Source organism: Rhinolophus sinicus, linkage group LG14 (genome assembly GCF_036562045.2).
Source record: "Rhinolophus sinicus isolate RSC01 linkage group LG14, ASM3656204v1, whole genome shotgun sequence".
NCBI classification, from domain to species: Eukaryota; Metazoa; Chordata; class Mammalia; order Chiroptera; family Rhinolophidae; genus Rhinolophus; species Rhinolophus sinicus.
In genome coordinates this window covers 6,538,457-6,555,149 of record NC_133763.1, presented here as the reverse complement: position 1 = coordinate 6,555,149, position 16,693 = coordinate 6,538,457, and the positions used below count along the sequence as shown (strand labels likewise).

At 38.3% G+C, this 16,693-nt stretch overlaps 1 protein-coding gene across 1 annotated transcript in view; it reads left to right on the top strand.

The window, feature by feature from the left end:
- ZFHX4 (zinc finger homeobox 4) overlaps window positions 1-16,693 on the top strand; it is a 173,668-nt gene that overhangs the window by 129,113 nt on the left and 27,862 nt on the right. Inside the window, 1 exon segment of the mRNA XM_074319320.1 lies at window positions 13,585-13,653. Coding sequence (XP_074175421.1) covers window positions 13,585-13,653 — 69 coding nt within the window.

Here is a 16,693-nt window from a genome sequence, read left to right as displayed (position 1 = left end):
GGTACCAAACCTTCTGAGTGTGTCAGGAAGCGCGATGGGGCAGCCCTGTGGAAGGGGGATGATGTTGGTGGGACCTGGAGGCAGAAAGGTCATTCAAGGTCAATCGTTGTTGGTGGACACAATCAGAAGCTATCACTGAGGGAACTGTTGGTGAATGGAAAAGAGTGTTAAAAATAAATCCACAGAGCAGGCTTACTGACTAAATATAAGCAGTCAAGGATTCCGTTAAATTGCGGAAGCTGGGCAACTGTCAAAACTTCTCAGACTAAGTGGGCAGGGGGACATGAAAGGCGGGGCCTGTGACAGTGAGGCAGGACTTCTCCCCCTTACAAACATAATGCTTTAAACAACTAGTGGGGAGAGGAAGTAATGTGTTCGTAACGTTTGTGTGTTGTTGTTTTTTTCTGAACTAGCAAAAAAGGTAGTCATTTTTCATTATGATTTTTAAGAGACTTTTGTAGATTTCATAAAACAACGTTGGGAGCTCCATTTTCTTTATAACATGTAGAGCTTGTATTTATGTTAGCCTGTTAATGTCGTTTATGCTGAGTAAGTATGGAGGAAATATTTTATGGAATGTGGAGCAATGTAAATCCAGGACATTTTTATATCTTTCGAAGTAAAAAGAGATTGATTAAACCGAAATATCTCTAAGCTGTTCTGTTGGACTTCCATAATGGGACTATCAGAGTTGCCATGCAGATAGTAGATACTCAATAAGTACTCATCGAATACAGGAGTGGAAACAAACCCAGAACTGGATCATGCGATGAACCATCCATAGGCGAAATGAAACAGGTGATATTTTGTTGGAAATAATTCAGGAGAAGTCTATTTGTTCCTGTTTGCAGGATTGTTAGCAAAACAGGATTGCCTCTAGGCCTTTGGAAAACAAAGTGCGCCAACACCAATCTTAAGTGCCTGGCAACCCTTTCGGAGGCAGGACAGAGGAGATGGGGTGCATAATTGGAATAAATGGAAATTGATTCCATTTGGCCTCATCCTCTTACATCCTAATTTTTGAATATAAAGAAATACTTCTCAACAATTCACAGTGTAGCTGCAAAAAGCAGACACAGCTCTGCGCATTGCCAATCCTTGCAAGCAACTTTGGCAAATTAGAGGTCAGCTTTCTTCACGCCAAAAATACAGTTCTAGAGTATTTGGGGCAATACATTAGCTGCTATCTTTTTAAGGACAGATATGAGGATCCGGATAAAGAAATATATAGTGTATGTGACAGGTGATAAAAATTAGCCATATAAAAGAGGTAATTTGTTCTCATATTACCTATTTTATCGGATCAAACACATAAGTATTTTCTTTCTATATCCTTAATAATGTTAGTGTGTGTGTGTGGCAGGGGGCGGCAGGTTAGCTCAGTCGGTTAGAGCCCCGTGCTCTTAACTACAATGTTGACGGTTCGATCCCCACATGGGCCACTGTGAGCTGCACCCCCCACAACTAGAGTGAAACAGCTACTTGACTTGGAGCTGATGGGTCCTGGAAAAACACAAATAAATAAAAGGGGTTTGTTTGTTTGTTTTTAAATAATGTTAGTGTTAAAAATCCTCAAAAGAGAATTCTGCATTTAGCTCAAATTACCACAGTAGAGATGTTTTTATTTATAGTTTGTAGAACTGAAATAAAAAGAGAAATAAATTACTTTTTTATTATTAATTTCCCTTACCACTAGGTTCCTCCCCCTCCCACCCCAAGATACCATATTTCTGGCTTTTTGTTTATTGTGCACTTTTTTGTATTTGAATTCTGGTCCTCATTTGTGAATTTTCCACACTAACTAAGATTCAGTTTTTCCTACTGTTTGCTAGTATCTTGTATTTTAGAATAGTGGTATATTTAATTTTTTGCAGAATTATTTTTTGTTTGTTTTAATCATGTTTATGACAAGGTGATTTCAGCTTGTACGTCACCTTTTATGTTAGTGATGATTATGAGTTACTGCATCTGTTGAGTCATGACAAATCTAATCATACATTTTTGAGAACTTTTCCTCATCTTGTACCAAAATATTAACATGCATGTGCTGTGTGCATCATGTATGTTTTCTTGATCCGACTTAGAAATTTTTTCATCAAACTTAAATTATTAAAAGGACAATGGGATAGTATTACTGTAAAACTTAATTGAAAGGTTGAATAGGGAACTGTGTACGTTCTGCAAGGTTTTTCACTTTTGTTGATTTATTGCTTATATGTTCTCTATAACATCTACAATGAAAAAGTGGTGGTCTTGGCTCATAGCTAGATAGAACTGCTAGTCAAATCACTGCTCAGCAAATGTAATGTCTGTCGTTGTGTATCACAAAGACAGTAGGTATATTTTTATATGCTGAAACAAAATCGGTTTTGCTTTCTGACCCTATTTCCTCGTCCCTGTTTCACACCATTCTCATTCATTTTGGCCCATTTTTACTCTCCCCTGCCCTTCCTACTCCCCCAACTCTCTTCTCCCATTTGCATCATGACCCTGATAGTCTCCATCTTCCATGAGATCCCCCAATCCTGTGATAACTTGACTCCCATCCCCATCCCCACCCCCACTACTCTTCCAAAACCCACACCCAAGTCTACCCGCTGACACCAGTCACTACCTCACTGTCTTCTGCGTCCTTCATTTTTCCTTCACTACTAGCGCATTCCCATCATCATGCCAACATTGTCTACATCACCCCACTTATAAAACCCTCCCATGATGCTGCGTCTTCCTCCACAGACTGTCCCATTCCTCTGGTCCCTTTTACAGCAAACTCTCCAGAGAACTGTCTATACTTGCCACCCCCTTTGCCTTTGTCTGCCTTCTCTCTTACACCCACATTCAGAGGGTGTTTGCCCTCATCACTCCGCAGAGTAAGCTCTGGTCAAGAAGTCTGATGATCTGTTCTTTGGCAAATTGATTGGTCAAGTCCTGGCCCTTCTCTGACTAGACCAACCAGCAACTGTTAACAAGTTGACCTCTCCCATCTTTTTGAATTCTCTCTTTCACCAGGCTTTCCACACCCCATTGTCTCTTGATCTTCTCCAACTTCATCGACTGTTTTTGCTCAGTCTCTTTCACTGGTCCCTTAGTATTTGGGGAGAGAACAGAGGGAGTGTTCCACTCCAGTGCAGTCAATAAATAGGAAGCATTACCTACAAGGAACTTAAAAAACAGTAATAAAACGAATACTTAGCTTGCTTAATTCTTATGTTCACCATGTACTGGCCATTCCAGACAATGTCGATGATGAAATACTTCTCCTTGCGGGAATGGAGTACTCATGGTGTCTTCTGTTTTGGTGTTCCCCCATGTAGGAGTATATCCCAGGTCCCACCATGGACCATCCTTCTCTCATACGTGGTCTTATTCAGTCTCATCTCAGGGACTTAAACTGCTATCTATCTGTTGGTCCCTCCCGCCCTCCCTGCCTCTGTCCCTCCTCCCTTCCTCCTTTCCTTCCTTCCTCTCTCTCCCTCTTTCCCTCTCTCTTTCTCTCTCCCTCTCTGCCCCATCCCCATACTTGCCAAGTTGACACCTTTACTTGTATATATAAATTTTGCATGTCAAGCTAAACATGTTCTAAACTACTGATTCCAAACCTTCTCCTCCCTCCCAACTTGTTCCACCTGCATTTTTCCTCATCTCAGTAAGCGACATCTCTATTCTTCTAATTTCTTGGACAAAACCCTTTGGGATCATTTTTGATTCTTCTTGTTCCCTCACTCTCCTCATCAAGCCATCGGCAAATCCTATCTACTCCTCTTTTGAAATACAAACTATTTCCTCTACTGCTTCTGTGGTCCAAGCCACCATCTTCTCTTACAATATCCCCCCTCCGATGATGTTATACCCACTTGATTTCTCAAGTGTAATTTTACACTTGTGCCTCAAACTTCTAGAGATTGTTTTTTTTCACCTGTGGCCACTGTTTTACCAATCCCTCCAGGATCCTGCATCTACCTTTCTTCTCTCTCATTATCTGTTATCCTCTTTCCGTAATCTTCAGTGCCACTTGCTTCTTTATTTTCCTTCCCTAGAGTTCTATCCTCCGCCCTCATCTTCTATACTTTCAGAGAAATGTCATTTACTCATAAGTATTAGTTATTACTGCTTCCAAATATTTTCAGTTCGGCTCTTTCTTCCAAGACCTAGTTCCATAAATTTAAATGTTTACTGAACAGCTGTGCTCTAATACGTGTCCAAAATTGAGCTCATCATCTTTGCTCTCACCCCAATCTTGGACCTTTTCGCATTCCTTTTCTCTCCAATGGAATCACTATTCTTGCTTTAGCCATGATTTCTCCTAGACAATAATAGAATGAAGTACAATAAATGTTCTAGTGTTCTTTTCTTTTCTTTCTTTCTTTTAACTTTCCTTCTTATTTTTTTTTTTCCACGACAAAACTCCACCTTCTCTAGTCCATCCTCCACGATTCAAATACGATCATGATATCCACTGCTTAAATCTCTCACTTTGCCAGAATCGAGGGATCCTTTGCCAATACTTGCATTCAGGCAAAGAAGAGGAAAAATTGGCTATGTCTCAGAAACCATTCTTTTTTCTGCTGCTAATACAATCCAAGGAAAGCAATGTGCCAAATCTCATCAATCTGTTTGCTCATTAATGAATGATTTATTAAATAAACATTTCATGGGCATGCAAGTATTGTCTTGAAAATTCATAGCAGTTTCCAATAGTACATTTTTCACTCTTGGCTCCAACCTAACCTTTCTAATCTTCTTTTTCTGAGTCTATGCATACTTTCACTAACTTTCCGTCACCAGATTTATTTCACTTATGTTCGTATCCATCATTGCCTAGGTCAATTCTCATAAGTGTAATTTGGGGTATATGACTATATAAATTTGACCTTTCCTAAAGTGGTGAAATGTAGAAAAGTCCAAACAGTGAAAGTCCAAGGATTATTTACATATAATTTAGGAAAATTTTTCTGCGTCTTAGGTTAATGGTAAATTTATTTCAACAATTATAGTGTTGATAAAAAGAATCTATCTAGTCATCTGAGGATTTTCTTTTATGGCCATATATAATTCACAAAATAAATAAGCCTGCACATGGGAAGCAATAATTTCCCATACGTATATAACTGTGTAGAATAGTTTATTATAAGTAGTAATGGTGCATTTCATGTCAGCATGTTTTTTCTTCTTTTTATTAAATGTACCGGGGTGACATTAGTTAATAAAATTATATAGGTTTTAAGTATACAATTCTGTAATACGTCATCTATATATCAGATTGTGTGTTCACCACCCAAAGTCAGTTCTCCTTCCATCACCATATATTTGGCTCCGTTTACCCTTTTCTACCTCCCTCCATCCCCCTTACTCTCTGGTAACCACTAATCTGTTGTCTGTGTCTATGAGTTTTTGTTTGTTTGTTTGTCTTATTCATTTGTTGCTTTCAGGTTCATAGCCCACATATCAGTGAAATCATTTGATTCTCTCTTTCTCTGTCTTACTTATTTCACTGAGCATGATAATCTCAAGATGCAGCTCATGCCAATACTTAAAACACTAAATATTTAGAAAGTGTAGAACAAATATTTTCTTGTTGTGCATGGTACCTGGAGGTGGTGATAACAACAATTTACATTGCATCCTTACAATGACTTGGTGTGGGAAACCGACGAGATCATTTTCTCTCCACTTTGCAGACAAGAAGACTGGCTCCAAGATGTTAACAGATGTGTGTACATTTACACCGATTAAAGCCAGAGTTTTAATTCTTATTTCATACATTTCCCATTTAAGTTGCCTTTGCGAACGCAAGTTAAAAATATTGTCTTTGGTTCATTGTGAATTGCTTTGGAGGAAAGAAAAACACACCTACTTTGTGCTTTGATGATGTGTTCAATAGGTCATATGATTTAGGTGACTGCAACGTGAGGAATACTCTAGAAAATGACCCAAATCCAATGTTTATGTATAAAAGGAGATTGTTTAGCGTTTTAGAGATGGTCCCGTACGTTTGCGGTCCCATACATTTTGAGATCGCTCCTGACTTCTTATGATTTTCTCGTAAGAGATCGCTGAGGGTGGGGATTTGGAGTGGGTGAAGAGAGCATCCCTCTCATGCAAGAGAAAATCTAGAGTTGACTTGTGTACCAGTCCTTCAGAGCCCATCTTCTTCTCTGTAGCTTTTACTGTGAACTGAGCAGTCTTTAGAACTTGGTACATATACCACTCTTATCACAGCCTATGTAAAATCTGCTTAAGGCTAATAAAAACAAAAACAACAACAGAAAAAAAATACTAAATTGCTTAGGAAACCAATGTTTAGTCTCATTAACATTTACGATTTCCAAAATATCTATATAAATAATAGTGATATTTTGAAGGCTTAAAATGCTAACTTAACTAACGGATAGGGAGTACAATACATATAAATCTATCTAAAAAGCCATGAGACTAATGTGATGTAGTCTTTTCTTTGAATAACTTGTATTCAGCAGGACACACCAAAGCCACTGAAGAATCATGCATGAGTACAACTTCTACTTATTCTGGGCGAGACACTTTATATTCATTAATTTTACTCCTTACTGCACCCTGAAATCTGGGTATTTTTGTTTCCATTGCCACATACAGGAGCCTGTATTTCAGGGAGGCTAAGTAATTTGCTCCATCAAATAGCTAGAAAGTGGTTGGAGCTGGGATTTGAGCCCAAGTGTATTTGGCTCTTAAGTGCATGGTTTCTGGCTGCGGCACAGGCATATACATAGGAGTAGTCAATATTCTCCCAATGAAATAGTTTTTGGAACAACACAGTCTCTCTAAGGGCCAGGTAGCTAGACCCAAAGTGGGCAATGTTTATGTCACTAATGACTCACCTTTTGCCTTTGCTTGTTCAAAATTTCAAGCAAAGAGAATGAATTGCAAATAATTTTAAAAAAGGATTATTAGTTCAACACAGGCTCTGTTGCTGCTCTGGTTCTCCACGCAAGAGTGAACGATGGTTTTATGGGTAATGGTTCCAAAGGTGTATGCCCAAGGAACTCACTGAATGTGACTGAAATAAAATGGTGGGAATTATGGTAATCATTACAGATGACAGAACACATTTTTAAAAAGTTGTGAACCTGATCCAATGCTATACTTGCAATAATTTAAAAACAATGCAGTCATAGAGGGCGGCACCTATCACTGCAGAGGTCTTTGAAGTGAAACTGTAAGAGACAATATAGAGGCTTCCAAGAATCAAATAACATGACAGAGACAAAGAAATGCGACTTCCCTGTGGGTAAATTACACCCTTGTAAGGAGTCTTTGAAAGAGTTAAAGGAATAGTGATAAAGACACACTATTGGATAAACATTTATTTTCTATTTAAAAAATAACTCCAAAAGGCATTTGACCTCAAATGAGGCTATTCACAAAATTTGGTAACTGTGGAGTAGAAGATAGAGGCTTTCACGGATTAAAAACAAGCTCTGCGATAGAAAGCAAAGGGTTGAGATGAACAGCTGGTGTTCCACAGGAACAAAGGCTTTTATTGGGTCGGGAAGGGACTGTGTGTAGACCAGAGGTGCTTCCTATGTGGAGGAGAAAACTAACAGAGCAAACACAACATGCTAAGGGGCGAAAGTTGTTTTAGACAATAGAGAGAGAGATTGTGGCAAATCCTATAAAGACTTCAGTCTCGATAATGGGACAACAGGTTGGTAGATGTTGAACATGATGTTATCTCTATCTTATGGCAATAGATGTTCGATCTTTCAATTTCAAAACCCCCAGAAATAAAAACAGACTCTTATATGGAGAAATGGATTAGGAGTTAGTAAATTTAAGAAAAAACTATTTCAGTAAGAGCCTCTTAAAATATGAGACATTAAGATGTATAAGTAACTTATTGAAACATTGCTATCAGGAGCTTATGAAATTCTTTTGAGGTGCCATTATACTGAAGTCATAGATGATTCAAGAAGCAGAAAGAAGTGATCAGGCATTCCTCTCCTTAGAGGACCCACCTGATACTGTGGCCTTCCTATACAAAAGTAACTTCTGGGTAAAACCAGACAGGGCAGGGCAAAGGAGCTTTACTTTTCCAGGAAAAAAAAAATTACCAATCCAGTCCCATTTTGATAATTGACGTTGGAGCATCCAATGTCCTTCAGCCTATTAGTGCCTAGAAGGAATAATTTAAGAGAAAGCACTGCAGGTCAACAAAGATGAGGTTGCTTGGTTACTCTAAAGGGGTTGGTAGCATGCTGAGTCGCTCAGCTTTTTAGACGCACACTCATTGTATCCACATAGGAAAAGGATGGAGAAGACCACTTGAAACCGTTTTTAATTGCAAACTTGCTTCATCTGAAAACAGGCTTCGCTTTTGCAGTGCAAAAGCCAGAGTTCAGAACTCTTTATTAAAATGTAAACTACCAAGATAGTAATAAATGTTGAATCTGATGTGTTCTTTTAAATATTGATCTTATTATGATGAGTTTGCTTTGAAGGAGTTTGAGCCGTTTTTTGAAGAAGGTAGGAAATTCAAAGTTTGTAGACTTCCTGGCCCACGAGTCCCAGAGGCAGCCCTGCTCAGAGCCTTGGAGATGGACAGACTCAGTCCAAATCCTACCCAGGCTGCTCTGTGCCTTTGGAAAACATTACTGTAAGTGTCTGACCTTTGATATCTCATCTCTTCCGTGAAAGCAGTGGTTTTCCTGTTACAGATTTACGGCCAGGATTGAGTAAGAAAATATATGTTACATGCTTAGCACCTAACAGGTTTCCAACAAACGTTCACTTATTATTTTGAAATTGAGAGAGCTGCAAATATCTTCTCTTTTGTATTCACAGAGTCTGTAACACATCTTTTTGCAATGAGTCACAAAGCTGTGCTAGTGGTGGGAGGGGCTTCAAGAGGGACTTGAGGAGGAGCCAGAGGGTGGTTGAAACTTTGGACTCTCTTTTAGCATTTAGTCTTATTCTCCTATTAAAAAATAAGAATTGGGGTCATGTTTGTTTTTTTCCAAATGGGTGAAAGTCAGGTGGGACTCAGAATGTTACCTGGGACTACAGAAAATGTTTTTCTTTCTCTTTATCATTGTAGGCCAGTTGGCTTAATATTTATTCTCTTTGGCTATATGTGTTTTATTTTATGTGCTAAACATTTTGCTAAAAATAGTGATACACTTTATTGTTTAGTGCATTAACAAATCAGTGTTAGGGCTGAGATGTGGAAATTTTGTAGGCAAACACTCTCTTACTACAATACTTGGCAGCTGAAACAGTTACCCATTATTTTCAAAATTCCAGTTTCTACTGAACTTTTGTCACATGCTTCCCAAATTTTGCTGATAAGAATATAAAAAACACATGGCTGTTGCAATCATCAAGTGCAGATTAGATTAGATTTATTCCCAAATCACAACAAACAATCTGAAACGTAGAATTCTCTGGTTATATATCTAGACTGTTTTAAAAACAGAAAATTTCAGATCTTTCCATGACCACTAGATTTGTATTGATGATGGTTTTTAAAAAAGTATTATTCCAATTAGCAGGGGGGAGAAAAAAAAAAAAAAAAAAAGATTAGCCAGATCAGAACTTGATGATTTTTAAACTAAGATTAAATGCATGTTAGTTATCATTTGACTTACCAGGATAAATAGTATTCATATCAGGGAAGGGAAAGGTGAAAAGGAGTGATGTGATGGGTGAGCTTATGGGTAGATATGGAACTGCAAGGAAATGAGAGAGCTGTGAGCACTTTCATTTCCATAAATTAAAGGGAATAGGAACCCTACAAATTTACGTTTTAAGCATTGCCTTGGGAGATGTGAACATCTGGATTAGACTAAAGCAGGGGTGTCCAAACTGCGGCCCACGGTCCATTTTTAATTGGCCCGCAGCAAATTCCAAAAATATATTAAGTTTACTTAAATAAACCAGGTGAGGCAATATGTACTTCACCTCCAGTGAGTGGCCCGGCTGTTGGTGTATTTTACCGCATATGGCCCTTGGTAAAAAACGTTGAAAAATGTTTGGACTTGAGGGATAGGTGGTGAGCAGAATTCAGGCCAAATGAGAAAAATGAACACGAGGAATAACTGCAGAATTAAGAAGAAAGCTACTTTGAGAATTTTAAAAATATGGCTGAGTACCTCATCGTGGTGAAGAGAAAAAAATCCCTGAAATAAAACTGCGTGGGTTCAAATCATAGTGCCACCACTTGGTAGGGATGTACTAACACATAGAAAAGGTGTCTGTCAGTACTTGGCATAGAGCAAATACTCTGTGAAACGTTTATTGTTGACGGTGATGTTTGTGATAATCAATATACTATTCCACAGAAAAATGCGGCCGATTACGCCCACATTGTGTTAATAAAAATAATTTGGTACTATTTTCAAATGTGTGATCATCACCAAATTGACAGACTAGAGTAGAATACTGGATACATTGTCAGTGGTATTATTTTTAATAGTATTAAATAAGAAAGGTCAGGTGCCTGAGAACACAAATTAGTAATCTAATTAAATCACCAGCAAAAGAGCCAGATCGTGTTAATAAGAGTCAGACTTGTTATTACAGAGCAATTATGAAAGTGAAATATTGAAAGATGCTATGTATCCACTACTAGGCTTTACACGATTCATTTTATACAGGCAGAGAAGTGTAGATTAATCAGTTCATTTGATAAGCTAAAAGGCTCCTTTATTAAAATGTTTATATCATTTGTAAAAAGGGAGCAACACTGGTGAAGATCTGAAAAGACTCTGTGTCACGCTGGACGACATTCATTTATGAAACTGTTTGCAGGAGTCACTCATTGGAACTGACGCCAAGGGCCACGTGACCTAATTCGTGAGGTTAAGTGACAGTTTCTGGTTTTGACATTTTGTACATTTCCTGAAATCACTCTCCAATAAAATGATTTCCATGGTTCACCAAACTATTATTTGGTTACATTTTATGTTTGATGAATGTAAATCTGTTATGAAATATCAGAATGTTCACAGGACTAGTGAACAGTCTCTTTCTCCCCCCCCCCCCCCGACCCCCACTTGGTTTCTGGCCTTCACAAAGATAGGACGAGCTTTACGGGCTCCTAAATACTGTGTTATTCCAACGGGACACACCCCAAAATTCAGACTTTTATACCAGGCCCACCTGGGCTTCATTCCAGGCTCCATCAGTTTCAAATTTGGAGACTTAAGGGCAGACTGAGTTACCTTACCTCTCTGAGCCCAGTCTCCTGATTCTCAGGTACGAGAAATGGTCACAGACTAGAGACTGAGAATGGAGCCCCTCGGGAACCTCATAGTAACTACTCGGCTGTTTCCATTCCTCACAACAAAATTACCTCATGATTTTGTTGTGAGGAATGCTGGACTGTCTTTATATAAATAGCTATCACAGTACCTGACAGAGATACAAATTAATGAGCTGTCCTTTTATTTTTATTTCCATGAATCTTTAAAGAGCTGCAGTCATTGGGTCAAATGCTGTTGGGTACTACCTATATCTATTTGAACTAGTCTATTTAATACACTGAAGTTGCGTGTGTGTGTGTGTGTGTGCACGTGCACGTAATGGTAAGGATTCTTTGAGTGTTTATTTTTTGCTAGAAAAGTGGGAAATGATTTTCACATGCAAACATCCATATATATATTTAAATGTAACAGGAATTAGTGAATTGGTCTGTTTGGGTGTAATTGAAAGAGATTTGAATTTAAAGTTCTGAAGCTCTGGGAAGCTTTGATAAAATTTTTATCTTGAGATTCATCTGTTTTAGGACGTAGGGTGTAGATTAAATATATTGAATAAAGTGTCCTGGGTGACTTTGACCTGCCTCACTCTGTCCTTAGCTGAGAATCTGTGAAGATGAAAGTTCTTGAGGAACTCACAAGAGATTGGGGAAAATATACATGGACTGTGTAAGAAGTTATCTCAATATAGCATATGTGCTGAAACATATGTATACACTACTTGTGATGGGAGCACAGAGGAGGTGACATTTGCATTGGGTTTCGAGGGAAGAATAAGAGTTTAACAGGAGAGGGACAAAAAGATATTCAAAATGTAAAAGGAATAACACTGATCAAGGCTGAAAGACATGAGAGGTTTCCCAAAGGAAGGAGGTGGTCTTCCTGAGTGACTTATTGGGTGGACATCAACACTGCGATCTATTCAGATTTTATTCCTGGATTTATAAGCAAGGACTAAGGACAAATTCTTCCTTTCAAGACAAATGTAAGATATGTTTACAAGAAAACATGTTTCTTGTTGTTGTTGGGAAGGCACTGTTTATTATGATTGTGTTATTTTTAGATTATCACCAAAGGCCAAAGGTTTTGTACATAGCAGGAAAAACAATTAGTAAATGCAATAAGAGTGCCTTAGCGTGCACTTCTATTTTCAAGGTTAATTATTTGTTTAATTAAAGACTTCAGAATCAACCCGAGATGCTGTTGCCTAGAAATAGTAGATGAACGTGAATCTCTTTGGTAGTGGAAGAATTGTGTAACAACTTTTTTTAATCTCTCAGTAAGATCTGGCCTTTTCTCACTTTGAAGACCCTATGACATTGTTCCTTTATTTATATTACTTTCTCTTAATTGTTGATTATTTATACAATTTTATCTGCATTTGACAAATGAGGGAAATGAGGCTTAAAGAGGCTAAGTGATATACCTAAGTTCCCATACCTAGAAAGTGGTAGAGCCATGATTTGTACTCAAACAATTCTGCATTGTTGAAAGACAGCTCTTGAGATTTTATGAGAGGTTCAATTGGAAAGCCAAGGAATTCGAGGCAGGGAGATTGCGGTGGAGGCTCTTGAAATTGTCAGGAAAAAAAGAGGCTGCTGGAGGAACAGAGAAACACAAATGACAAGACATTGCCAAATGGAATCCAGAGCATGTGGTCACTCAGTGTGGAGGAAGAATGAAGAGTTGAAGGTGATTTCTGAGGTCTGGTTGGTTTTTCTCTGGCTTTTTCTACAACAGGAAACACAAAGAAAGAATGGAGTTGGATGAAAATAGTTATTTGTGTCTGGGGTTCAGTTTAGGAAACCTGGACATCGTTGGTGCCGTGCTCTGGAGCTCAAATAAAAGATCAGAAAAAAAGATATGGGTTTATTAATGACTTGGACATATCCTTCAGGTTTCTTTAAGTGCTGATTTTTGGCTTTGTCCTCTCACATCAGCTACCCTATATTGAGTTGGTTGCTTTTCTTCTTTTTTTTGCTTCCTTGACAGAAAGTAAAAGTATGCCCATAATTTATGTAATGTCATTATAATACATAATCCTGTAATGTAGGCTTGGCCAGATGTCTAAGAGGTAAAAAGCAGAATGAGCCTTGCTTGCTTCCATATTTTATCTGTATTGTTTTATTTGTTGTGTGCTGCTCATCGTCGAGAATTAGATCTAAGCTCACCATTGTCTGGACTCATTTTGCTAGCCACTGTTCAGTAGGATGTCACGTGTGCTAGAAAGACTGCCCTGAGCTCCACTGATATTTATCTCATTGAAAGCCAAGTTTGGGGTTCCTGTAGTATTGGCTTTGATTGCAGAGCTGGACGAGTATGCTAATTACTTTCATTCTGATGTCCTCTGCAGAAACTGCCTCTTTGGGAGCTAGGACCTGTGATGACGACCTTACGGAACAGCAGTTGAGAGCAGCCTCAGGTAATTGGTCTATTTGTCCTCAAAACTGAGTTGGTCCTCAATGAGTTACAGTTGTGACTCTCATAATTTATGCAACAAATGGATCTCTGGAACTGCTCTAATTAGATCTGACCAGATCCCTTATACAAGTAAGTTAAAAGCAAACTTAAAATTGTCCATATATTTGGATGCATATGTAATGTCTTAAAGAACAAGTAACTTCTGCTGGATAATTTCTCACATCTACATTTATACACTATGAAGTTTCACCAAAGTGGTCGGTTTTTATGCAAAGTGTAAGTCAATAAGCTGGATATTATTGTTACACAAGTCAAACAACCTGGTGTGTGGAGTTATGGTTGGTAATTAATGGGTTGATTGGATTTTGTATAGCTATGTCAACACATTTACTAGTCTCGGTGCTTTGTGTGTATATGTGTGTGTTAAAAATGGCAGCCTTGCCTTGTTAACTGCATTAAATTCAGATAATTTAAGAGGAAATTCACCCATGTTGCTACACACACCTCATTTATTTCTGCTGTATAAACATGATCCCAGTTTCCAGATTTATACAATTGGAATAATAATGTGCTATATAGAACAAGAAATGATTATAAAAAAGTCTTTCACATTCATAATGGGGTATTGAAATACTTAAAACAAATACAGTTTTGCAAGTGAAAACATTCCTCCAATATAAAGTCAGGATTTCCCTCTTAAGAAATTATTCAAAGTTAAGTTTACTTTCCCCTATGTATGTCTCATGAATACTTTTTAATTTTAGATGTTATTTTCCCTAGAAAACTAGATGGCATATTTAAGATAAAATAGCACAAATCCAGTTCCCTTCACCCACCTCAAAAGATTTCATAAATGACCAGATTGGAAATAATAGGGAAAAAAAAAATCAAGACTATGACAAAAAAAATGCCAGACTATGGCTCTTATTAGAGACCATTCCCTGTGAATACATTTCTTTATTGTTTTGTAAACAAAGACATCAAAACCTGCATCTTCACCTCAATCTCTCTGAGAAGTTTTATATTTAGATACTCCCATGCCTTCTGGGTATTGTCATGGAGATGTTCTTACAGGGAAATCAAATGTAACAAATTCTAAATTGAACATCTCTTTTTCTGCCAAACCATGCCTTCTCCTCTTTTCCCCATCTCCACTGATGATGGCATCATGCCGTAGACCTAGTTATACCAAGTAAGAAAAGTAGGAATCATCAACTTCATTCAAAATATCAGTGCCTTACTGACGGTAAAGGGGGTTAAATATACGGTGATGGAAGGAGAACTGACTCTGGGTGGTGAGCACACAATGTGATATATAGATGATGTATTACAGAATTGTCCACCTGAAACCTAGGTAACGTTACTAACCATTGTCAGCCCAATAAACTTAAAAAAAAATTAGTTTCAGAGACTGCAGGGCATAAGTCATTAGTAAGACAGATGAATTCTCTCATTTTTGGACACTGTTTCTATACAAATTAGTTATTTTCAGATTGCAATAAACATAATGAAGGAAGTAAAAGAGGTTGTGAAAATGTGGTCCCCGGAGAAGGGTGTAGTAACATCTGTTGAGAAAAGGAAATTGAGGAAGACACAGAAGTGACCCTTGCAGTGAGTACACAGTGTGGAAGACATTGGTGGCTTTGAGAAGAGCGATTTGTGTGAAGCCAGCCTGGAAAGGGTTGAATGATGGGTGTGATTTAGTAGAAAGAGAAAATGCAAAGACACCCAAACCGGACTGAAAGCAAACCAAACAAACAAATACCCCTTTTTCAGTTTTGTTGAGGGGAATAGACGAATGGCATAGAGTCTGGTCTCCTCCTTTTTTCTTCCCAGTTTTGCTTCCTAAATTCAATTCGGTGTGCCAGAGAACCTGTATTGCCTGCCTACTCTATTCCAGGCACTGTTCCAGGTGCTTCTGGCATAAAGAGAAACAAGATAATCACTGTTTTCAGTAAATGGGTACCTATTAGGGAAAGTAGGCAATGCAAGGGATAATTTCCACATCCTCTGGTAAGTTGCTTGACATTGATGTACTGGAAAAAGAAGACAACCTTATTCAGAAACATTAATCCCAGTTCAAGGCTCAAGGAAGACTTTTTGGAGAAAGAAATCATTAATGGTAATAGTAATGATACAGCCAGTATTCTTAAATACTTATATTGTGTGAGGCTCTGTGCTGACTGATTTTTATATCTTACAACAAACCTCTGAGATTGGCATTATTATTAACTCCAGTTTTATAGCTGCTGAAACAGATATTTCCCAAGCTGGGCTTGAAAAAACACACACGAAAAACAAAAAACATCTATACAATGGAGAAAGTTGTTCTAGATAAAACAAGGAAATAGAATGGTCTGTAGAGGAAGAAGGCGTTGTTAACAGCCGCCTGTTTTCTAGACCAGGGCTTCACAGAATGCGATCCCTGGATCGATGCTTCACCATCACCTGGGAACATGCAGACGTAATTCTCAGGCCTCCCTCTAAACCTATCGAATCAGAAACTCTAGGGATGGAGCCCAGCAGTCTGATTTCTAACAAGTCTCCCAGGGGATTCAGCTGCCCTATAGTTTGAGAAGACCGTTCTTGCATATTAAGTGCCAGGTAGGAAGTGAAGAAAGAAGAGACTGGCATGGTGGAGAAGGACCAGGTCCCTTGGAGGTATTCTTGCCACGTACAGAACGTTGAACTTTTTCTTTATAACAGACGGGAGTCCCTGAAAGATTGGAAGTAGATTTAAATAGATCATATAGAGGATAGAGTTGAAGGGTGGGGGTGGGGGTGGGGACTGGGCAGGGAGACAGTGGAGGGGCCCAGGGAAGACTTCTTATAAACCAGGTGTCTTGAAGAGATGCTCCATATATGAAACTAAAGATATTTAAGTTACTGTCCTCTGCTTCCTATGTACATGATGATTCCAGGGCTTAAAAAGTATGTAATGTTGTCCTTAGGAGACTCAAAGAGAGGGGTTCCAAACCCACAGTGTGTAAACCAATGGGAACCAAGCACAGTTGTATCTTAGATCAGAGGTACATTACTGA